Source organism: Marmota monax, unplaced genomic scaffold (genome assembly GCF_021218885.2).
Source record: "Marmota monax isolate L192 unplaced genomic scaffold, Marmota_monax_Labrador192_F-V1.1 WCK01_AAM20220418_F8-fsc00118, whole genome shotgun sequence".
Lineage (NCBI taxonomy): Eukaryota > Metazoa > Chordata > Mammalia > Rodentia > Sciuridae > Marmota > Marmota monax.
The window spans coordinates 402,648-428,688 of record NW_026695231.1 but is presented as its reverse complement, the minus strand read 5'-3'; the positions used below and the strand labels follow the sequence as shown (position 1 = coordinate 428,688).

Genomic DNA, 26,041 nt, shown 5'->3' with positions numbered 1-26,041 from the left:
TAAAAAAATTTATAGGTAGAAAATGGGAACTACATTTTATGAAGAGGAAATGAAAAACAACAATGAAAACCAGCAAAGGGAGGTAGTACACTAAAGGAAAACATAATCAAAGAGAAAAAACAAGTTAAATAACAAAAATAAACCAATATGGCTGGAAATGCAAACCATGTCTCAATAGTAACCCTAAATGTTAATGGCTTAAACTCACCAATCAAAAGACATAGGCTAGCAGATTGGGTTAAGAAAAAGGATCCAACAATATGCTGCCTACAGGAGACTCATCCGTTAGGAAAAGGCATTACACAGACTGAAGGCAAAAGGTTGGGAAAAATCATACCACTCACATGGACTGCGGAAGTAAGCAAGGGTTTCCATACTCATATCAAATAAAGTAGACTTCAAGCCAAAATTAATCAAAAGGGATAAAGATGGACATTACGTACTGCTCAATGGAACCATACACCAGCAAGACATAACAATCATAAATATATATACCCCAAACAATGGTGCAGCTATGGAAGGAAATGGGTGTGGAATCACTATGCTCTTTGGAAAGTGGGAGAAGACCTAACAATAGGTTGTTGTTAAGTAAGATGCATAAATAAATGAGTGTGCTAGATAGGAAGTAGCAAGGATATCTGAAACAAAACAGCATGTGCAAAAGCACACAGGAGTGATGTGTTTGGAAAATATCAGAAGTGAATTGGGAAAAATGGCAGATGTGGCCAGAAAGAGAAGTTGAGGTTAAATCTCCAGTAGCCTTGAAGGATATGCTAAGGAATTTGTACTTTATCCTGCAGGCAATGTGAAGCAGTGAGGTTTTTGTTTGGTTTTGCAGTGCTGGGGATCTAACCCATCTGTGTCAGGAAAGCACTCTACTGTTGAGCTACACCCCCAGCCCTCAATGAGTTTTTTAAAGTAGAATTACATGCAAAGGATTGTGTTTTAGAAAACTAACTGCTGGCTGTCTGAGGGATGGATTGGAGAATGGAGAAATTTAAGGCAGTCAGCCCTTAGGGAGTTAATTGCAATAATGCAGCAAAAGATGGTGAAGACCTGCACTAAGATAATAGAAAAAGATAGGTTCAAGAGATATTTAGAGCCAGGTGTAGTGTCACACCCTTATAATCCCAGTGGCTCAGAGTCTGAGGCAGGAGGATTGTGAATTCAAGGCTGATGTCAGCAATTTAACAACATCCTATCTCAAAATAAAAAAATAATAAAAAAAAGGAATGGGAATATATATAGTTCAGTGATAGAGTACCCATGAATTCAATTCCCAGTACCCTCCCCCCAGAAAAGAGAGAGATTCAGAAAATAGAATTAATAGGATTTGTTTTGTTTTTGATGTAGTACATAGAAGCAGTAAGTAAGTTTTACAAGGGCAGAGGTGTTTTTTTTTAAAAATTTTTTATTTGTTTTAATTAGTTATACATGACAGTAGAATGCATTTATGCACTTTGATATATCATAATAATGGGATATAATTTCTCATTTTTCTGAGTGTACATGTTGCAGAATCATATTGGTCATGTAGTCATATATATATACATACAGTAATAATGTTTGTTTCATTCTACTATCTTTCCTATCCCCACATCCCCTCCCCTCCCCTCCTATCACTTCCGTCTACCTAACCTAAGGCAGCTCTGTTCTTCTGTAGTGCCCTGCCCTTATTGTGAATTAGCATATTAGAGAAAACATTCGGCCTTTGGTTTTGTGGGATTGGCTTTTTTCACTTAGCATGATATTCTCCATAATTTCACTCTTCTTTAAAGCGTTGGAATATTCCATTGAGTATACATATACCACATTTTCTTTATCTATTCATCTATTGAGAGACACCTAGGTTGTTCCATAGTCTAGTCTAGCTATTATGAATTGAGCTGCTATAAACATTGATGTGGCTGCATCATTATAGTATGCTGATTTTAAGTCCTTTGAGTATAAACCAAGGAGTGGGATAGCTGGGCCAAATGGTGGCCCCATCCCAATTTTCTGAGGAATCTCCATACTGTTTCCTATAGTGGTTACACCGATTTGCAGTCTCACCAGCAATGTATGAGTGCACCTTTTTCACCACATCCTCACCAACATTTATTGTTGCCTGTAATCTTGATGATTGCCATTCTGACTGGAGTGAGATGAAATCTTAAGAGCAGTTTTGATTTGCATTTCTCTTATTGCTAGACATTGAATACTTTTTGATATGTTTGTTGATCAATTGTATTTCTTCTCTGTGAAATGTCTCTTCAGTTCCTTAGCCCATTTATTGATTGGGTTATTTGTTTTTTTGGTATTAAGTTTTTTGAGTTCTTTATATATCCTAGAGATTATGCTTTATCAGAGGTGCATGTGGTAAAGATTTTCTCCCAATCTGTAGGCAGAGTCTCTCCTCACATTATTGTTTCCTTTGCTGAGAATTTGAATCCATCCCATTTATTGATTCTTGATTTTACTTCTTGTGCTTTAGGAGTCTTGTTAAGGAAGTCAGATCTTAGGCTGATGTGGTGAAGATTTGGGCTTATTTTTTCTTCTAGTAGGTGCAGGGTCTCTGTTCTAGTGCCTAAGTCTTTGATCCACTTTGAGTTGATTTTTGTGGGGGTGAGAGAGAGAGGTTTAATTTCATTTTGCTACATATGGATTTCCGTTTTGCCATCACCATTTGTTGAATAGGCTATCTTTTCTTCAGTGAATGTTTTTGGCACCTTTGTCTAGTATGAGAAAACCGTATTTATGTGGGTTTGTCTCTGTGTCCTCTATTCTGTACTATTGGTCTACATCTACCATGTAGAACCAATAGTATAGAATGTATTGATGCCAATACCGTGCTGTTTTTGTTACTATAGCTCTATAGTATAGTTTAAGGTTGGGTATTGTGAATGGAATAAAATTAGAAATCAAAGATAAAATAAAAAAATAGAAGCTACTGTAACAAATGGAGACTAAATAATACACAATTGAATGATGAATGGATAGTAGAAGAAATCAAGGATGAAATAAAAAAATTCTTAGAGGTAAATGGGAACACTGATACTACATATCAAAATATCCGGGGCACTAAGAAGGCAGTACAAAGAGGAAAGTTTATTGCATTGAGTGCATTCATTAAAAGAATAAAAAGTCAACAAATAAATGACCTAATACTACATCTCAAAACCTTAGAAAAAGAGGAACAAATCAACACCAAAAGCAGTAGAAGACAGGAAATAATTAAAATCAGAGCTGAAATCAATGAAATAAAAAAAAAATTGAAAAAATTGACAAAAAGTTGGTTTTTGAAAAAATAAATAAAATAGGTAAACCTTTGGCCATGCTAATGAAGAGAAAAAGATAACTCAAATTCTAAAAGATGAAGAAGGAAATATTACAATGGACATGTCCGAAATACAGAAGGTAATTAGAAACTATTTTGAAAATGTATACTCTAATAAGATAAAAAATATTGAAGACATTGACAAATTTCTAGAGACATATGACTTACCAAAACTGAATGAGGAGGTCATACATGATTTAGACAGATCAATTTCAAGTAATGAAATAGAAAACACCATCAAAAGCCTACCAACCGGGCTGGGGATGTGGCTTAAGCGGTAGCGCGCTCACCTGGCATGTGTGCGGCCTGGGTTCGATCCTCAGCACCACATACAAACAAAGATGTTGTGTCCGCCGAAAACTAAAAAATAAATATTAAAAAATTCCCTCTCTCTTAAAAAAAAAAAAAGCCTACCAACCAAGAAAAGCCCAGGGCCAGATGGATTCTCAGCTGAGTTCTTCAAGACTTTCAAACAAGAATTAACACCAATACTCTTTGAAGTACTCCATGAAATAGAAAAGGAGGGAACCCTTCCAAACTCATTCTATGGGGTTGATACAACCCTGAGTCCAAAACCAGACAAAGAAACACCAAGGAAAGAAAACTTTAGACCAATATCCCTGGTGAACATAGGTGCAAAAATTCTCAAAAATATTTTGGCAAATCACATACAAAAACATATAAAAAGATAGTGCGCCACACTCAAATGGGATTCATCCCAGGGATGCAGGGTTGGTTCCACATACAGAAATCTATAAATGTAATTCATCATATTAATAGACTTAAAAACAAGAATCATATGATCATCTCAATGCAGAAAACGCATAGGACAAAATACAGTACACCTTCATGTTCAAAACACTAGAAAAACTAGGGATAGTAGGAACATGCCTCAACATTGTAAAAGCTATATATGCTAAACCCAAGGCCAACATCATTATAATTGGAGAAAAATTGAAAGCATTCCTGCTAAAAACTGGAACAAGACAAGGATGCCCACTTTCACCACTTCTATTCAACATCATCCTTGAAACTCTAGCCAGAGCAATTAGACAAAAGAAAGAAATTAAAGGGATACAAATAGGTAAAGAAGAACTCAAAACTCATCACTATTTACTGATGACATGATTCTATACCTAGAAGATCCAAAAAATTCCACCAGAAAACTTCTAGAACTAGTAAATGAATTCAGCAAAGTAGCAGGATATAAAAACAAACCCACAAATTAAATGCATTTCTATACATCAGCGATGAACCACAGAAAGAAAAATTAGAAAACTACTCCATTCACAATAGCCTTAAAAAAATAATAAAAAAAAGCCTGAGAATCAATCTAACAAAAGAGGTGAAAGACCTCTACAATAACAGCTACAGAACACTAAAGAAAGAAATTGAAGAAAACTTCAGAAGATGGAAAGATCTCCCATGCTCCTGGATATGCAGAATTAATATTGTCAAAATGGCCATACCACCAAAAGCATTATATGGATTTAATGCAATGCCTATTAAAATCCCAATAACGTTCTTCATAGAAATAAAAAAAGCAGTCATGAAATTTATTTGGAAAAATAAGAGACCCAGAATAGCTAAAGCAACCCTTAGCAAGATAAGTTTATTTTTTTTTTCCAGTTATAGATGGGCACAATACCTTTATTTTAATGTGATGGTGAGGATTGAACCCATTGCCTCACAGGTGCTAGGTAAGCGCTGTACCACTGAGCCATAACCACAGCCCCTGGGGCAGAAGTTTTTTGTCTGTTTTGTTGACTAAGATTTCTAGGATCTGGCACTTGAGATCCTTATGTAAATGAGTGAAGGAACAAAGGAATGAATGAATGAATATACAAGTGAAACCAACCTCTTCCCTTCCTCTGTTACTACCCTGAGTTATCTTAGTTACAGGAGGATCAGTTAGATTTAATGTTTGGAACATAAGTTCCTTGAGAGCAGGAACTGTATTTGTTTTTCTCCTCATATTTTTTCAACTTGGCACCTTATAGGTCCCTGTTAAGTGTTTGTTAAATTAATGAATAATTCTCTGTTCAAATTTGTTTATATGTTTCAATTTTGCAGCTTTTTTATCCTTAGGTGGCATTAAGAGACCATTTTCCTTCCCTACAAAGGTTTAGCTGGGAGACTTTTTTTTTTTTTTAAACTGGTTGTGTACATTATTCTTTTCTAGTCAGTGATTTAACTTTTTTAATGGATATGTTAAAATTTAGAGCTGCTTATTTATAAATAAGTATTCTAAGTAAGAAATGTCTCTCTCATAATACTCTCTAAAGAAGTAATTTATTTGGATTCAACAAATATTCATTACATGAATGAAAGAGCATACCTGATGTACTTCATTAATCTTTACCTGATATGGATGTATATGCTGACATATATCAGCAGTTTCTCAGAATGTTTCAAATAATATACATGCTGTTTCAAATTTTATAACAAAGCTTCTGCTTAATAAAATAAATAGATCCATTTAAAATTTTTTTTTTTGTAGACAGACAAAATACCTTTATTTTATTTATTTTATTTTTATGTGGAGCTGAGATCGAACCCAGTGCCTCACACATGCCAGGCAAACACTCTCCCAACTGAGCTACAACCCCAGCCCCTAGATCCATTTTTTAAAAAATATTTATTTTTTAGTTATAGGGGGACACAATATCTTTATTTTTATACGGTGCTGAGGATTGAACCCAGTGCCTCACGTATGCTAGATGAACATTCTACCTCTGAGCCACAACCCCAGCCCCAAATAGATCCATTTTTAACAGATTTTGACACAACAGAACACATCTGATGTAAACCAAGTAAGCTGAGGACCTAGTTTTTTAGGATTCATAACTACTTAGTGTTTTTACTCTTCAAAATTATTTTCAGAATAAAGTTGATCAGCACCTGAACTCATTTCATGTAGAGTGTCATTTCTGGGCCCTATGTTCATACTGAATCAAAATTTTTGCACTCATAAGGACAAGCTGATTATGAGTTCTGCAAAAGTTTTTTTCTTAATACCCTTATTTTTATTAATTTATTTTTATGTGGTATATTACTCTTTAAGATTTTTTTTTATTTTTATGTGAGGATAATCACATTAATAACTTGTGGATATCTCTGATACTAAATGTCCTTTATAGTCTAAGGTTTTGTTTGTTTTTGTGTTTCTTTTTAGTGCTGGGGATTGAATCCAGGGCCTCTTGCATGCTAAGTACTTGCTATACCATTGAGCTGTACCCCAGCCCTACAGTCTAGTTCTTAAATATTTTTCATCCTTTTTACCTTTAGTTCATTCCGCAGGCATTTAGAATTTTTCGGTTTCTCAAGACTCTGTGCTATTACAAATACTGTTTTCCTCTGCCCAAAATGCGTTTCCTTATCATTTTTCCCCTACTTTTTTTTTTTTTCTTTTGGTTCTGGGGATTGAATTTAGGGCCTTGTGAATGCTGGGCAAGAACTCTGCCAACCAAGCTGTATCTTCAGTCTTCCCCTACCATTTTTATCCAGTGGATTTACAGTTATATTTTGAGCTCAAATGTTATTTCTTTTTTGTATTAGGGAATGAGCCCAGGAGTGCTCTACCACCAAACTATATCCCCAGCTCTTTATATTTTTTTTGCTAAGTTGCCAAGGCTGGCCTTGAACTCACAATCCTCCTGCTTTAGTCTCATGAGTTGCTGGAATAACAAAACTGTACCACTGAGCCAGGCTCAAATATTACTTCCTTTTAAAAGTCTTAAACTCCAGACATAGTTAGTGTTTCATTTTCTGTGTCCTGATGACATTTTGCTAATACCTCTGTTGATTTATCAAATTGCAGTTATCTGTTTCTTGGGATCATATTAGGTTAACATTTATATTTCTCTGGTTTAGGCCTGACTTCCTATTGGTGCTCAAAAGTGGATTGTTCAGCTGGGTGCAGTGGCACATGCCTCAAAGCCAGCCTCAGCAAAAGCAAGACGCTAAGCAACACAGTGAGACCCTGTCTCTAAATAAAATATAAAATAGAACTGGGGATATGGCTCAGTGGTCAAGTGCCCCTGAGTTCAATCCCTGGTACTAAAAAAAAAAAAAAAAAGGATTGTTGAATGAGAATTAACTAATCACCAAAGTAGGAGTGTCTATTAACTTGCCATATATGTTTTCTTTAATTATTTGTGTTTTCTAAATTTAATTTACTTATAACAATTTTTCATACTAATATGTATAGTGAGTTTTAAGAACTTCTTTTAGTTATTATTTTTTTCTGAAATAGATTCTGACATCAAAGTACTTGAAGATCAGTTTGATGAAGTCATAGTAGATATAGCAACAAAACGTAAGCAGTATCCCAGAAAGATCCTTGAATGTGTCATCAAAACCTTAAAGGCACAACATGAAGCTCTGGTAAGATGATTTATTTAATTTTTATGTATATTTTACCACAATAAAAAAATAAAGTATGTGAACCACATGGAGATAGATGATATTTTGTTCTCTTTGTCTTTCCTGTCTTAATCAGTACTATTTGTCTCTTAAGACTTATTCCTGATCTAAGTTGTATGAGGTGTGGAACACAGCTGATGTTAAAATTGAAATTGAAGATGGAAGCCTGATGATGACTTAATGATTCTGAGACCAGGAAGGGAAAGGAAATTTATCTTTTAACTGTTTTCTAGTTCTTATTTGTATTTGGAATATTATTTGTATATGGTTGTGTATTTTGGAATAACCCTTTAGTTAAATTGGTGGAGAAAATGATTTGAGTACTTATTTATAACGCTGAAATTCCAAATTTGCTTTATGAATTATGTATTTTTTTTTTTTTTTTTGCTTTAAAACTCAACCATCTGGGTCATAAGATCAGGAAGTCAACTCCTTCAGACTGATCTCTTTAGATAGGCAGAATGATAGGCTTGCTTCTTCCAATTACTGTAAATATTAGTATTAACTGTATTATACCTTCATCTTTCAGATTTATTAGGACTGGAATAAATACAAAATAAGTCCACAAAGCAAATTAGATCTAAATGTCACCTTAGGGATTGTGGAAGGTTTATTGGAAGTGGCATTGCCCATTGAATACGAAATTTTTGCTGCTTTTAGACTATTCTATACTATTTGCCTTAAGTATTTGAAATCAGCATACTTTTGCATGTAAGTCTTCTAGTCTTTTCCCTTTCAGGGATTGTTCTAGGTCATTAAAGACTGGGCTTAATACTTTAAAACACTTTAGTCATCATTCTATGAAAAAAAAATTATAAGGAGATCGTTTCTCTTTTTCTTCCATAGCAGTTATTCTTCAAATACCTAATCTGTTACCACTTTAAAATTTCTTGAGAAAAACATTCTAAGCGTGTGTATTTTCTACTGTCTCCTTCCTTGCCTAGGTGATGTACCCACTGTACTTGTTTAAAAGTGAGGTAAAATGGATGGAGTGAAGATACCAAAGAGTTCTTTCTTTCTTCTTTAAATTTTATTCCATTTTTTAAACTCTTTTGCTCCTTTTGACTTTGGGCAGGAATAAGAAGAAATATTTTCCTCTTTCTTGTTGCCTGAACTGTGGAATTACCAATAGTTCTAAAGTAGTTCAAGTGTTAATATAGGATATGTAGATTTTAGTGTGATGATATGGTAGCTCAACTATCATTTAGAATGGCATTTCTGTGGAAATACGAATTTTGAGTTTTCCTAAATGAACTTTTGAAATGTAGTTATTCATAATTTGGAAACTGCCCTGTACTTTAAACAAAACATTCAGTCTCTGTTTTTAATTTACTTGATTGGTTTTTCTGATTATACCTGTTTTTATGGTGCTATTTCTTAGTGTATGCAGCAGGTGGCAGTACTATAAAAGATATAAATTGGACTTCCTGACCTCACCTTTTTTCCTCCCTTTCCTACAGATTTCAGGATCTAAAATATATATTTTCCCCCTTAAAAAATGGTATTATTGATTACATAGTATATTTTCTTACATTAGTTGAAAGACATTACGTGAGACATTATATGATTAAATTGTCTGTTTTATTTATGCTATTTGCAGAAACAGTACCAACCTGTTGTACCTCCATTGGATCTAAAATATGACCCTGATTCAGGTAAGGCAGTGTTCATTTATGGTAAAAATGAAGCATGAGCTTGTGATTTTATTAAGTTCTTGCTGTTCTTCTAAAGGTACAGCATCAAAGATGTCTTCCTTTGATACTTAAACTTAACTACCAGTCATTCATATTTTACTCTTCATTCAGAGTTCTGAGAATTTGCTCTAAACCTGCTGTCTTTGAATCTCCAGGGCTGGACCCAGGAATCTAGACTTTATAAAGCTTTCTCCTGACCTAGATTACTATAACACATGCCCATTTCTAATTTTATTATAATAACTCTGTCTCTAATTGCTGTTACCGTCTATTCTTTGCATTACAGTCAAAGTTATACTATTAAATCATAGTGTTATAACCTTCATTGGTTTCTCCTTGTTTACAAAATAAAATCCAATAAATAAAATTACATTGAACTTAAGAGAGAGGTATTTATTGTACCTTTGAACCTAGTTTTATTTCCACTTAGATGTCTCCCTTAAAACACAGATAAATAAAATCAATACAAACAAACATATGGAAATGCAGCAATAGAGCTGACATTGCTAAAAATATGAATCATACATATTTTTAAATGTCTATTCTCACATTTTAAAACTTTAGCAATCTTCCTAACAGACTTTTTGAAATTTCCTTTGGCACTCAAAAATGCCATTTCTGAACAATTATTGAGGGGCGGGGAACCTAGCAAAACCCTTGATTTATTTGATTGAAATAGTTATGCTCATGGCTTGAAATACCCTGTCTTTCTTGAATTCTGAACTCTTTTTTTCACACCTCTCTCTCCCCTCCCACAATTTCCCAAATCTCCTAAACCAGCAGGATAAACTGAGAAGGACAAGTACAAGCATTAGAAACTGTTCTGAAGTTGATTAAAATCACAAAACTCGCAGTTTGACTTTTAAAAACTGACCTAGAACTTAATGCTTAATCAATTATCATGGTTCACCAAAAATGGGTAGTTTCCAAATACAGTGATTGACATGTATTTGTTTTGATTTTGCACAGCATAAAAACAGTAATTGAAATTTGTTTCTTTAAAATATACTGAAGTATCTCTTTTTAGATACAGTTAATTTTCACCTAAAGAAACCTGGTAACCTTTTTATCTAGGAGGGAATACAGATTTACTTAAAGGATCATTTGAAGGTTTATGTGATTTTACTCCCAACATTCTGGTTACATAGCATTAGTATAAAAATCTTCTGTGTCATATCCTTCTAATCTCAAAAGTAAAGAAAGGATTAATTAGTGTATATCTTTTGGAAAATGTATTGTTTTTCTTAATCATATAAATAATGTATGCATATTTGAAAACATTAACAAGCAAAAATAGTTTAAATCACATTTTTAACATGTCACCAGAATTAGGAGTAAAATTGTTTGATATCTACACCCTTAAACTGCCAGCAGATCCTGCAGCCTTTATCTTGAAACAAACATTCCAAATCCAGCTGCCACTCACCAAATCTACCTCTTAATACTTTTGTTCTGTTTATCATAGGCTTTCTCTCTCTCTGGGGATTGAACCCAAGGCCTTGAGTATGCTAAGCAAATACTTTACCACTGAGCTACGTCTTCAGCCCTCATCATATCCTCTTAGTAGGACTACTGTAATAGCTTCCTTACTAGTCTCCTTTTCAATCCTATTTTTTTATACCATATCCAGAGAATTCTTTTAAAGCAAAATCAGGTTGTTACCTCTTACTTAAAACCCTCCAGTTTCTCCCATTATACTTCACCTGTTCTAGAATTTGGTCCCTGGCTGCTTCTCTGATATCATCTCTGACCCTGGTATTTTTCTCACTCTTATCCTTGCTTATTGTGCTTCAATCACAATAGCATCCTTGCTGTTCCAGGATGTTCCAAGCTCACAGTATTCCTGTGGCTTTCAGGCTTGCTGCTTCCTCTACCCGAAACACATTTCTCTCTGAAACTATCTGCCCAACTCTCTCACTTCTTTCAATTCTCTATCAAACTATCACCTCATCAGAGGATCTTCCCAGAGAGCCTTTGTCAAATTCCCTTATGACCTTTATGGTCATATTCTATCACCTCCACCTGCTTTATTTTAGTCTAACACTTACTGATATCATTTCTATTTATTATTGTTGCCCTTCCCCTTTTCCCATATCTTAAGCTCTCACTTCTCTATGTCCTAACTTGTCAGGCTGTCCTGAATAGGAGCTGAGCATGCCCCCTTAGCCTTGAGTAATGGGGGTGTGGAATTGGAATCACATGCAGTGAGGCAAGTGGGCCTCACCTTCCCTTGATTGTCGTCTTCTGAGTTGCAAAATAGATTTCTCTCTCTGAAGACAAAGAATTCCCCATAGTTTATTTTATTTTTTACGTCCACTCACTTTCCTCCCTCCTCTCACTTTCACAAACCAATCCACAATACTCTGCAAATATATACGCGCTTCTTACTATTGGAGATAAAGCCACACCTACCAAATGCCTGAAATTCACGCAGAATGTCCCTGTTCTGGGCGCCAACTATTGCCTATGTCCTGCGCAGGCAATGGAGTCAGGGTCCCTCTGCGTGAGTTGGGCTGGCAACGAAAAGACTACACAAACAAGAAATAATGTTTTTCGGGGATCAGGGACGGCTCTGAGACCTCAGGTGTCAGCTCCCACATTGGAGGGCAAGGGAAGTAAGGGAAGCAAGAGGCAAGAGAGCAAGCACACCCCAATCCCTGTTTTTATTTAGGGGAAAGACATTTGATAGAAAATTCCACCCAAATAAGGCAAGGGATTGTGTTACAACAAATGGGGATGTAGCCCAGTCCCCTTGGGTGACGCCCAAATCCTGAGTTACACTTCCTTGCCAAGGTGAGGCCCACTTGCCTCCCATAGCCAGTTCCACCCCCCATTACTCAAGACTAAGGGGGAGTGCTCCAACACTAAGATCAAGTGCACGCAAGAAATATTAATGCAAAAATTTTTCTATAGATGAGCTCATATTATTCTCCTTTTAAAATCAAGGATACTGTTCTTTTTTTTTTGTTTTGTTTTGGTGTCCTCTCTCCCTTCTCATCTGCCACTCCTTTAGATATTGAAAGTTAAGCTGGTATGAGTCCATTTTTCTCTGCACATATAATTTTATAGGAGCATGTATAAACTGGATAATTTGGGGGCATAATTTATTTTACATAAAAGTGATTCATATATCAGGTTATCTACAATTTAGTCTTCTAACTCAAATTTATGGTGGAAATCCTCCGGTTGAACTGGCATAGATCTAACTTGGTTTTAAATTGTGGTTGTATTTTAAATATTTTTATAGTTATGTTTTTATTATTTTGATACTGGGGATTGAATCGAGGGGCACTTTACCACTGAGCTACATCCCCAGCCCTTTTTATTTTTTAAGACAGGGTCTTGCTAAGTTTCTGAAGGCCTCTCTAAATTACTAAGGCTGACTTCAAAGGCAATCCTCCTGTCTCTGCCTCTAGAGTCATTAGGATTACAGGCCTGCGCCACCATGCCTGGCTCTATAGTTAGTTTTTGTGTTTTTAATAAATATAAGTTTATCCTAAAAATTAACATAATTAAGAATTTTAAACAATTAGGAAATGATAATATACCATAGCCTCTTTTCCTAAGGCTACCTGATCGCATACACCTTCAAATAGGAACTACTGTTAGGAGTTTGGTATATCCAATTTTATGTTTTTATTAGTGCATTTGTATACAGATAGCACAGGAGTTTTTAAGTTGCTTTCTTATATAAATATTACATAATACGTTGTGTTTTGTCAATGTTTTTTTCACTCAACAATATATAGTTTACCTTCATGGTTTTTAATTGGTAATTTCTTCACCTGTTGGCAATTTTATTTATTTATTTAGGTTCTAGTTTTATTTCTAGATCTATGATCCATCTTAATTTTTATGAATATAGTGAAGTAAGGGTCAAGGCAATTTTATTTAAATGGGATTATATACACATAGTTCTTGAATTTTTTTGAAAAATTGTTTTTGTTCCTTAATTCCTCTTTCCTCCCATATTCCACTAACATCTGCCTATATACTTTCACATCTTCTAGAAAATCTTTATCCTAGTGTTTCAATTTTGCTAATCAGTTTTTCTATTTTTATATTATACTTGTTTTTAATTTATTATTTTTTTTTCTTTCATGATGTGTGTTCTGATTTTCTTTAGCTATTGGAGAATCCAGAACTTTTTTTTTTTTTTTTTTTTGGTACTGAGGATTGAATCCAGAGGCACCTTACCACTGAGCTACATCCTCAGCCCTTTTTTATTTTTTATCTTATTTTTCAAAAAATATTCTTTAGTCTTCAATGGACCTTTATTTCATTTATTTTATGTGGTGCTGAGAATTGAACCCAGTGCCTCACACATGATAGCCAAATGCTCTTCCACTGAGCTACAGCCCCAGCCCTCTTTTTTATTTTGAGACAAGGTCTCACTGAGTTGTTTAGGGCCTTGCTAAGTTGCTGAGACTAGCTGCAAATTTGTGATTCTCCTGCCTCAGCCTCCTAATCTCTGAGATTACAGGTGTGCACCACTGTACCTGGGGGTCTCAAACAATTTTTGAAGTCATCATCAGGTTGCTCTATTTTAATTTCATTTGCAGGAGGTTCCTCTCCCCAACATTAGTTATATCAGTCATCTTTCATGTTTTTAATTTCTTCACGTATGTTAGAATTTTTTCATGCTCTTCTTGAATAGAATTTTTCTTGTGCTTATTTTCTTGTTTTTGCTTTCACCCTTCCTTGTCCAGTATTTTTGTGGTTGCCTTCATTTGGCCTCAACAATCCCATGTAAGAACCATATCTTAAATTGGCTCATATCCCACTATTGATACTGGAGCCAGTCAGTCAGCATGTGGCCTGGTCCAGGTCCAGGCCTTGAGGCATTATTTGTTTCTCATTGTTTTCGCTATAGATTTAAGTAAGCTTCAGATCCTGACAGTGGTGGAAGGCAGGCTCCCCCACCCCCACCCCCACCCCCGCCTCTTTTTCAAGGTGGGAAAACTCACCTCAGCCCTTGGTTTCAAAAGTGAAATGGACACTTTCCATTTCCTGCTCTTCTAGAACACATTGAACCCCTTTCATTTTTGCAGGAGACAAATTTCTGGCTACTTTTGCCTTGCATGGGCATGGATGTGATCCACAATTGTAATCCCATTAATTAGCTCAGGAGCCTGAGGCAGGAGGATTACAAGTTTGAAGGCCAGCCTAAGCAATTTAGCAGGATCCTGTCTCAAAAAGGATCGGGGGTGTTACTCAGTGGTAAAGCACCCCTGGATTCAGTCCTCAGTGTTGATAGGTAGATAGATAGATTGATTGATTTTTGTATCCAACATTGTTTGAGGCAAAGATAGGGTGTTTTATGAACTTCCAAAATCACTTGACTAGAAATCTAGGATACTTTTTAAAAACACAAATCAATTTTCATTCCTCTGCTTAAAATCCCTAAATCTTTTGATATAAAAATATACATACAGGGCTGGTGTTGTAGCTCAGTGGTAGAGCTCTTGCCTTGCATGCGTTGAGGAACTGGGTTTGATTCTTAGCACCATTTTAAATAAATAAAGGTCCATTGACAACTGAAAAAAATATTTAAAAAAAATATACATACATATATATGTAATAAAGTTTGAACTTCTCTGCATTCCCTTAGATGATTTGACCCCCATTTGCCTCTCTAAATCCATTTCAGGCACTTTCCTTTGGCTATCGCCCCCCATTGCCTACCCATCTTTCAGTTCATTGAAGGTGTCTCACTTTCACACATGCTTCCCCTCCTCTTCCCATGTTTTCTTTCTCATTTAAATGTTACCCTCTCAGAGTTCTTTCCTAACCATCCTAATTAAAATGTCTCCCTCCCTAGATCTTTATCATAACATGTTTATTTCTTTAATACTACTAGTTATAATTTATTTGTGGGTTTCCTTATTTATAGTCTCTCTTTCACACCTACAACTGAAAGTTCTATGAAATTTTTTCCAGTATATTTACATTATATGTAGCCAGTGTAATAGCACCATGCTCATAAATACTTAGTGTGTGACCTCTGTCCATTTAATCATACATGTTGAATGTCTACTGTGTGCCAGAACTGTTCCCAGCATGGAGGACATAATGGTGAGCAGCAACATAAAGTCTTTGCTTTGTGAAGCTTACATTCTAGTGGGAGGAAAAAGTAATAAATACAAAAATAAGTTAGTGACATCAGTGCCAAGATGATGTGTTTAAGTGATAGGAAACACATTTCTGTGGTAGTAACGGAAAGGAATTTTATTTGGTGACCATCAAGAGGAAGAGCTCTCTAAGCAAAGGGAAGAGCTAGAACAAAGTTCCTAAGTCAGGAATGAGCTTAGGTATTTATGGAATAAAATCCACTGAGTACAGTGGAGTGAACAGAGGGAAAGAACTTTACAAGCTAAGATTAGCGATTTCTCTGAGGCCAGATAAAATGAGTGAGGGTAAGGGGTTTAACAATGCCTTAGAGAGACTTCACAGTGCTGAAGGAAGTGGCAAGGTATGTGTGGGAATGGGTGTGGAGGATTATGTCCAATAAGCAGATCTCTTTAAGTTCTAGAAAATCATAAATCATGGCTTAGTTTTTGTTTTCATTTTCACCAGGGATGCTGTTTTCCTATTCATGGTTCTAATTAATGATTTTAGTTGTATTCTCAGAAACCAGTACAAACCAGTCATCCTGTGCTATGTGATCTTGCTTGTTCATATGTATAACATACATTGGAAATAGAAAACAAACAGTCAGTTAATATATTTTTGCTGAATTCCTGAATTTGTGCCTGCTTTGGAAGTTCATGTTTCCTACTTTAGTCACTGTGATAACCCGAAAGCAAAACTAGGCTGATTACTCAATCTTTCATTTCTACTTTTTCATTTCCCTGTGTTTTAGAAAGCAGCAGCTAGGGAAGGCAGCATTCTCAAGGGTGCTTAACTTCCACATTTTTAAGGACAAACATTTTTTAATATCCTTGAAGTAATCTACTGATTAACTGTCTACCAATAAAATGTGGTTCTCATTTGTCAGTAACAACCTTTTATAATTCTGCTAGTATAATGAATAATTGCCTCTATCTTGCCCTTTTTTTTAAAAGTCCTTGAAATTAATTTGAAGAGCTCTCCCTCCCTTCTGTCCTCTCCTTCTCCCTCCCCCCTTTCTCTTTCTTCTTCTTCTTTTTTTCTTTGTTCTTCATTAAACATGTGATGGCAAGGAGCTATTTTAAGTTTCATACAGCAGCCTTAATAATACTTCAGTTCTTTACTAACTCTACAAGCAGAGGACTTAAAGGCATTTCCTCTTCTTTCTTAATAATGCTGTCCTTCTTAGGCTACAATATTTATAGGTAGTCATGCACTTATAAGTAGTTATGTTTTATAAGTTCAAAGTTTGGGCTTTGGAATTAGAAATGCATTCCCCCTTGACAAAAAAAAAAATTGTAAATTATTAGAAATGAGTGAGTTTCTAGGCTCCCCCTTAAAGGCTTGTTGAACATACAGTGTAACTGAAATACTACACATTGGTGATAAAAGATATTAGGAATATCACATTTCAGGTGCATAGTTTTTACTGTGTGATGTTTAGGTAGGATTTTTTTAAGGGCAAAGTCTAGATCCCTAAACTTTGGATTCCACCATTGTTTGTGGCAAAGAGGGTAAATAGTGGTGCCATGAAGATTTGGGTTTTTTTTTTGTGTGTGTTTTAGTCTGGGTATTGAACCCATGGGCATTTTACCACTGAACCACCTCCCCAGCCCTTTTTATTTTTTATTTAGAGACAGGGTCTTGCTTAGTGGTTAGGGCCTAAGTTGTTGAGATTGGCCTCGAGCTTGCTATCCTGTCTCAGCTGCTAGAGTCACTGAGATGATAGGCTTCTGCCACTGTGCCTGGCAAAATTGTCTTATTGAGGCTATTGAGAATGCTTCTGCCTATTCCATATTCTGCATGGCCTGGACCAGACATCTACATGTGAGACATTCTTAAATTAGATTTTGAATTGGGAGTACCTATATGCTCTCACAGTTAAAAAATGTGAAAAATTCACATAGAGTAATCTTGAGTGAGGGAGTGAGATGTTTGTATATTTTGAAATTTCCTAAACAGATATTAATGTTGGAAATTACTTATTATTCCATTATCAGACAGCATAGTCACATATTTAGTGATCTTTTTAAATGTGTCTCCTCCTACCTTGTCTCTTTTTAAAAATCTTTAGTTCTGTTCTTAAAATTATTGATACTGCTTAGTTTTTTAAATGCAAAGAATTTAATTTACTTAACTCAAAAATATTATAAAGTTAATAGTTAAAACATTTAACTCCATAATTGTGCTATTTTAATTCTTTATCAGGCATAATTATTTTTGTTTCAAGATATTTTCATTATGTTGGAGCTAATTTTCTTTTTGTGGTGCTAGGGATCAAACTCAGTGTCTTGTGCATGCTAGGCAAGCTCTGTACTACTGAACTATATCCTCAGCCTTGCTTGAGCTAACTTTTAAATATTTCATAACCTCTGTTCTTCTGAAGATAGTGTAATTCCTGGCAAAGTGGTATTTGGGAAAGTTACATATAGAATATAGAAGAGTACATGCTTTGGATTCTAGGAGATGTAAATTCTAATTCTCTTCAATTGTAGATTCGTTTCTCAGCATCTAATTTTTTTTAACCTATAAAAGAAGGCAAATGAAATCTGCTTGCCTTACAGGGTTACTAAAATTACATAATGTAGATTGGCATGGCAACATGTACTATTGTAGGAATGGGCTAAGTAGGAACAAGTAGAGAAAGCTTTCATGTTGTATTTCTTTCCTGAAATCTTCCCTTTCATTGTCAGATTTCTTAATAGAATCATCTCACAAGCATTACTTTTAACCAAATCTCAGTCATTCTTGTAAAAAAAATCAGTAGTATTTAGTATTTATATTGTTATGACTATATAAATGTTCTTCAATCTGAGTCAGGTAATTATTACTATGAGTGTATTTCTTTCTTGAATAGTTTTTTGCTCCCTTCTGGAATGATAATTGCTTTAATTTTCTTTTTGGTTCGTTCTTTCCCAAACACTTCAGGTTATCCATCAAATCCACTTTTAAATTCCTTTCTTTTCTTGGAAATAATCTGGGAACCTTCCACCTTCCTATTCCAAATCTGGACTGGGTACTCTCTAAGCCTGCTGCAGAGAGCTTTCATCCTATCTGTTCCTTTCATTATCATTCTGGGAATTTCCTTTACTTGTCTCCTGTTTTGGATCACATTTCCTGGTTCCTGTTTTCTCCTGTTTCTTGATTTATTCCCTTGTTTTGGTATAGCATATCCTCTGCCACCTACCTCCTACCCCTATAGTCTCCAAGCTCCTCCAAGCACCAAATCCTCTTTTAAGGCAGCTCTCTTACAATACCTGTGATTTTCTTTTCCCTTCAGTTTTCCTGTTAGATTGACCTCACCCTTTTGTGCCTGTATAGTATTCTCTATTATATAGCCTAGCTCCATCATAACTATTGTGCACTTCTTCTACATGTTAGGTGTTCAACACCAGAGATCATAAGATGAGAGCATGAGGTTCCTGTTCCCAAGGTAGTTCTAGAAGATAAAGAATACTAGAGTTCTCCTTGGAGCAGGTACTGCCCCCTAGTGGTCCTTTTTAAAAAGTTGGGGGACATTTTTGAGTTACCATAGTAATGAGAAGGGTATAGCTGGCATTTCATACTCAGGCCAGGGATACTAAATGTCTTATATGTCCTGCACAACTTTAGAATATCCCTTCAGACATTCATGTGTGACAATCTGTATTCAAACTTAGGACCTAACTACGTTTTGTATACAAGCCCAATCTACTTTTGCATTGCGTGTGTAACAGATGGAAAGCTTTGTTGTTCAGCAATATATAAGTTTATAGACCAAAAAAGTAATGAGGTGTTTTAGGAATTCTTTACATTAGTCATTGATAGTTCTTAGTCTCTAAGAATCTTCCAATTAGAGAATCATAGTGAAGGCTTCACAAATTGGTGAACATAATTATTGGTACTGTTAATAAAACATTGAATAGAATCACTCAGGTGATAGATCATTTTGTAAACTATGCAGTAACAATGAAGAAGATTAGGATTGCCTTACTATGTAAGTAAAAGTAAGATAACTTTCTACAGTAAATGCTAAAATATATTGTGTTCATTGTGTGTGTGTGTCTGTGTGTTGGTATAACGTGCAGTGCACAGCTTGGTGAATTTATACACATATATACATGTACCTGCCACCTTGATTTAGGTATACAGTATCTGCATAGTTGGAAAGAAGGATATACTTATTTTTAAGCTCTGCATTTTCAAATAATGTTCCCATTATGTTTATAATTATACAATAAATATAGTTTGGAGTATCAAAAGAATCTGAAAGCATAAGTAAAATAGTGTATTTGTTACATTTTTTTAGATTAACAATAGGGCCTATTGCTTTAAAAAAGATATTGAGCATATCATTGGAAAATGGAACTAACACATGTGTATCCTGTTTCCTAATTTTATAGACACTCTGTGTAACATTCCAGTATCTTCCAGTATCCCCAAAAGTTTCCTTATACCTCTTTTTGGTCAGTATTCTACTTCTACTAGAGGTGACCACTTTTCTGACTTACATCATTATAGATTTGTTTTATCTGTTCTTGAACTTCGTATAAATGGAATTGTACAGTTATGTACTCTTGTGTTGCCTTCTTTAGCTCTGAGTTGTTTCTTTGAGATTTCATCCATGTTTTAAGGGTAGTAAAAAAGTTTTTTTCATTGTTGTGTAGTATTCTACCATGTGTCTATAAACAGTTTATTCTGTTCTTCCACTAATTGTCATTTGGATTGTTTGAAGATTTGGGCTATATGCGTAGTGCAACTCTGAATATTCATATACTGTTTTTGTACTCATTTCTTATGGGTATAAATCTAGAAATAGTTTTTGTGTCATGTGATAGGCATATATTTAGTCTTTATAGCTACTGCAGAAAGTTTTCCAGTTTACATTTCAATCAGCAGGCATGGTAATTGTTCCACTTGCTTCATATCCTTACCACTTGATATTGTTAGTATATCATATAAGGCTCAGTCAAAAACTGAAAGTTTAACATGGTATCATATCTTTAGATATATTTGAAATTTTAAATGAGGTTTGTTTTAGTTGCAAAGAAATATCTGCATATATTTAAAAATAAATCACTGTATTACTCACCAGTTACTATAACAAATACTTGAAATAATCAACTTATGAAAAGAAAAGGTTTATTTCAACTCACAGTTTTAGAGGTATCAGTCCACGATCAGTTGGCCTTATCATGGCACATCGTGACAGGAATGTGCAACAGAATAAAACTTCTCACCTCATGGCTAGTAAGGGAAAGAGAGAAGAGGAAGGTACTGGGGTTCCACAACCCCCTTGTGGAAGACAAACCCCCAGTGGCTTGAAGCCCTCCTGCTAGACCCCACCTCTAAATATTTCCACCATCTCCTAATAGTGCCAAACTGGGGACCAAGCCTTTAACACATGAGTTTTTAGGGGCATTAAAGATCCAAACTATAGCACTTGCTGAGAATTTTAATTTTCACCTAGCATAGGCCTTAATATATTGATTTGAAAATTGCTTTCATGTTGTACTAGTTATCAGTTGTAGCCTAACAAATTATCTAGAAAATTATACTACAAATGAACAGAAAAGAACAAAAACGGGGGCTGGGGTTGTAGCTCAGTGGTAGAGCACTTGCCTAGCATGTGTGAGGTGCTGGGTTCAATTCTCAGTACTGCATATGGATAAATAAAATAAAGGTCCATCAACAACAAAAAAATTTTTTAAAAAGAACAACAATGGTATATTATAAAAAATTAAACAAAAAGAAGGCAGTAACAAAGGAACCCAGGAACAAAAATGGTATAATAATATACAAAAAAAAAGATACCAAAGTGGCAAAAGTCCTTCTTTATTAATAATTACCTTAAATATAAATGGACTAAAAACTCTCTAATTCAAAGTAGAAGTTGGCAAATGGAGAAAAAAGACATGATTGAACTATATTCCGTCTAGAGAGAGTCATTTGAAATCCAAAGGCATGAACAGGTTGAAATTGAAAAAATGAATGAAGATATTCCATGCAAACAGTAACCAAAACAGAGCTCTTGTTGGGTTAATAATTGATAGAGCTTCTGAATTGATTGACTTCCTTTTATCAATAAAGTCTTTTTGATAACAACTTTTGACTTGGAGTTTATTTTGTTTGATATTAGTATAACCACCATAGCCTGATTGTATATCTAAGTTCAAAAATCTTTTGCTTAAGTATTAACCTATATTCTAAAATATGATGATGGTGTTCAGAGATGTTATAATATGATGGTAGATAATATATAGAATGAACATTGCACTCTCTTCTAGGAGCACACACCATTAGGACTGCTCATGGTAGAATCTTGTCTACTACCTTATGCCTCTAACTTTTAGTTTTACTTTACTGTTTTAATGTTCTTATAGTCTTTTCATTTATCCAAATTAACTTACTAGGATGTTTGTTTTAATAGATTACAAGACAATCTAAGGAAGATTAAGTTAAAGCAAATGGTCCTAACAGATTTGTGTCCAGATAGCATCTGAATGCTTCTATGATTTGCTGTTTGATTAAAAAACCTAATATTGCTTGGTGATGTTTTTATAGATTCTCGCATGGAAAGTCTGAAATGCAGAGGGGAAACCATAGCTAAGGTGATCAGTGAAGCCGTCAAGGTAAAAACTATGTGATAAAAAAGTATAAAGTGAACAAAATGAATGACTACTTATTTACTCTCAACATCTATATGTGTTTTAGGGTATTATAATTCTTAGTCTTTTAAATAGATGTTTAATGGGCTGGGGCTGGGGCTCAGTGGTAGAGTGCTTGCCTCTAGCATGTGTGAGGCACTGGTTTTATCCTCAGCACCACATAAAAATAAATTAATAAAGATATTGTGTGTCCCTCTACAACTAAAAAATATTTAAAAATAAATAAATAGATGTTTAATAAATGTATCAAGCAACAATAAAATTCAGAACACTTTATTAGGCACATTAAATGTATATTAAAGGTTGGTATTATTATCCAGAATCATCTAAAGGGCTGAGTATTAGCAGCCCATTAGATGATTCTGGATAATAATACTAGCTAACATTTATTGTCTACTTGGAGTGAATCAGGCACCATGTAACTGCTTTACATTTATTACTTCATTTAATCCTTATACTAACCCTATGTTATAGGTACTATATTTCCCCCATTTTACAGATAAGGAAACTGAGATGCTAAGGTAGCCAAGCCAGGATTTAAACCGTGAATGTTTGGCTCTAGAATTTATATTTTCTCTCTCTCTCTCTCTCTCTCTCTCTCTCTCTCTCTCTCTCTCTCTCGGTATTTGGCAGCTGAATGCAAGGCCTCACATATGTTAAAAGGACTTGCTGTACCACTGAGCAATCCCCACACCTCACCTAGAATCTATACTCTTAATCACTATATTATACTACTCCTCCAACTGGAGAATCTTGATATTATTATAATGAAAATGTTTATGGTTTGATATTTATTTTATCCAAACAGGAAACATTTGGATTTCTAGTATATGAAAATTATTTTTAAACTCCTTCAGAATCTCCCCTGTTCTAATGTTAATTTTCTGTAATATTCTTTTGAGGTTTGGATTGATTCTATAATTTTCTAGTAATTATCTCTCTCTCAGCATGTTCTTGATTGGGTATTGGCAAATTAGGGTAGGCCAAGCTAAAATTCAGCCTACCCCATTTTTTTTTTAAGAGAGAGAGAGAGAGAGAGAGAATTTTTAATATTTATTTTTTAGGTTTTTTTTGGCGTACACTACATCTTTGTTTGTTTGTGGTGCTGAGGATTGAACCCGGGCCGCACGCTTGCCAGGCGAGCGCGCTACCGCTTGAGCCACATCCCCAGCCCCGCACTTATCCCATTTTTGTAAATAAAGTTTTACTAAAATATAGCTATGTCCATTCATTCACTTATTTTCTGAGGTTTCTTTCACATTACAACAGCAGAATTGCATTCTTATGGTAGGAGACGCAAACCTCCAGAGCAAAACTATTTACTGTCTGGTCCTTTACAAGAAAAATGTACTGATCCCTCTTCTTGATTATCAAGCTTTGCAAAGTACTCCTTAATCCTAAAATACAGAATTTCAGACATTAGATCCTTAGCTCTGAAATTCTGTTATTCCATTCTGTTGAATTTAATTTTAATACCAGACATTGTAGGATAAGAATAAATCTTTCTAGTCTTAGCTTTTAGTAAAAATTCCTCGGCTTAAACTGTTATTTTGAAGATAAAAGCAGAATATCCATAACCCCAAGAAATTAGGTCTCAAAAAAGCCTTGACCTGAAGATAGTGCTGCGTCCATATGTTTGTATTACAACCTGAGATTGATGTTGATTGTTACTTTTTTAAGGCTTTGCCTTCATTGATTGAACAAGGAGATGGATTTTCCCAAGTTTTGAAGATGCAACCTATTATTCAGCTCCAGAGGATCCACCAAGAAATCTTTTCCAGTTGTAGAAAACCAGATGCTAAACCCGAGAGCTTTATAACACAAATAGAAACCACACCAATGGAGACTGCTCCCAGGAAAACCTCTGATATGGTACTGAAAAGAAAGCGAACTAAAGACTGCCCCCAGAGAAAATGGTATCCACTGCGGCCAAAGAGAATTAATCTGGATTCATAAGCTCTTTTGTTTGAGACTATAGGTGCTGTCAGTGTTTAGATTACCATCTACTACTTAGACAGGACTTTATTTAACCAACAAATAATTCTTACTAGTGAGTCATTGATACAAACATAGTAAGTCTGTGCTGGGATATGATATAATATTGTGTTTCTTATCATTTCATTTCATGTATACTAGGTGAAAAGTGTTTTTAGGTTGGGTTTTATTTTTGTTGGTGGTGGTTTTGGGGGGTCTTTGTTTTGTTTTGTTTGAAGTTGGCACAAATCACATCAGTGGACATTAAGAGTGCAAATTTTTTACTTTCCTTAAATGCCATCAACTCTTGGCTGCCTTGCTGCTTTTGAGGAATTGTATAAGTAATGTATTCTATTGATTTCCTTGATGTATATCTTTCCTTAAAACAAGAGGGGGAGGCTGTGTGATGATTCATTCAGTGCTGAAAACAAATCAGTTCTATACAGGAGCAGATGCATTTTTTTATATGTAGGATTTTATTTGTTTGGAGTGCTGGGGTTGGGACCCAAGGCCTTGTGCATGCCACACCTGTGCTCTACCTCTCAGCTAGAGTTGCATATCAACTTAATGTGCAAATGACAATACTGGCTTTGAATTTGTTATTCTGAAATCAGTTAATTTGTATTTGTGGGATTAATTTTAGGCTTTTTTGGGGTTTGCTTCAAAAGACAAAGATGGCTATTATTTGTGCAAGAATTATTATTCAGAATGAACATTGGCAAGTAGCCAGTGTTTCTGGCCTATAATTTTATTTTTCATGAATATTTAACATAATTTGACTTGGAAACTAATAATTTTTTTCTTAGGATTCCTCATTTCTTTCTTTTTCTTTAGTGTTTTTTTTTTTTTTTTTTTGGTTGTAGTTGGACACAGTATCTTTATTTTTATGTGGTGCTGAGGATCGAACCCAGTGCCTCACACGTGCGAGGCGGGCACTCTACCACTGAGCTACAGCCCCAGCCCTCATTTATTTCATTATACATAAATTCTTTCAGCTCAAAGTATATATCAGATTAACTGGCAAATTTTCATTATACAACAAATGCAATAATACTGAACAATTTTACATTTAAGGATATTTGTAAGTCAAATAGATAATCATTGATGGAAGCCTGAGAAAATGTATTACATATATTTCTAACATTTAACTACAGTTTCCTATAGCACTTTTGGTTCCTCTTATAATATGCAAAGTAGGCAGGACCATATAACTTACCATGTTTCCCTTTTGATATGTATACTACTTTTCTCCACTTCCAAAGGAATTTACTAATCATGGCTTAGATTTTTTTATATATTTGTTGCTCATAATATCTTAATAATCATAAATGTCTAGATTTGTGAAGCCTGTTTCCGTGAAGAAAACTTATAAAGTCACTTTATTGCATTTTTACATTCTATGTTTTAATGTTACAGTTCCATATCTGTATATTTGTATATAATGTTTTTAATTAACATAATGTACAAAGACTGACTTTGATACTATGTATTTTTAAGAGTTTTCAGTGGGTGTTCTTGAGCTCAGCTTTAGTTGAATTGCAGGTCAGCACCTTGCATTTCAGAACATATTAAACTTCACTTTAAAATTGTTTTGAGGCTATAGAATATTGCTCTTTTTACAGTGCTAACTTCATACTGTTGTTTTGGGTAGAGGCCTGCTGCAAGACTGATGTAGCACAGAGACCTTTCTTGCAGTCATGCCAGAAAGATTTCAGACATGTCACTCAAGGTAACAGGCATGAATTTATTAGAAGGGATAGAAAAGAGGAAAAGGGGACACTCTTAAGGGAAAGAGTAGGTCCTCTCAGGAGAGGGATGGCATGCTGCTCTGGCTTTCCAGTTTTATTGGGAGATAATCCTAAAATTCACTTGGAGGA

The 26,041-nt window shown here is 34.9% G+C and overlaps 1 protein-coding gene across 1 annotated transcript in view; it reads left to right on the top strand.

The window, feature by feature from the left end:
* The window catches only part of Nsl1 (NSL1 component of MIS12 kinetochore complex), a 31,511-nt gene extending 5,758 nt beyond the window's left edge, over positions 1-25,753 (top strand). Inside the window, exons 3-6 of the mRNA XM_046438471.2 lie at positions 7,572-7,702; positions 9,342-9,396; positions 22,087-22,154; positions 23,871-25,753. Coding sequence (XP_046294427.1) covers positions 7,572-7,702; positions 9,342-9,396; positions 22,087-22,154; positions 23,871-24,146 — 530 coding nt within the window. The 3' untranslated portion in view covers positions 24,147-25,753. The remainder of the gene's footprint in view (positions 1-7,571; positions 7,703-9,341; positions 9,397-22,086; positions 22,155-23,870) is intronic.
* The last annotated feature ends 288 nt before the right edge of the window (positions 25,754-26,041 follow it).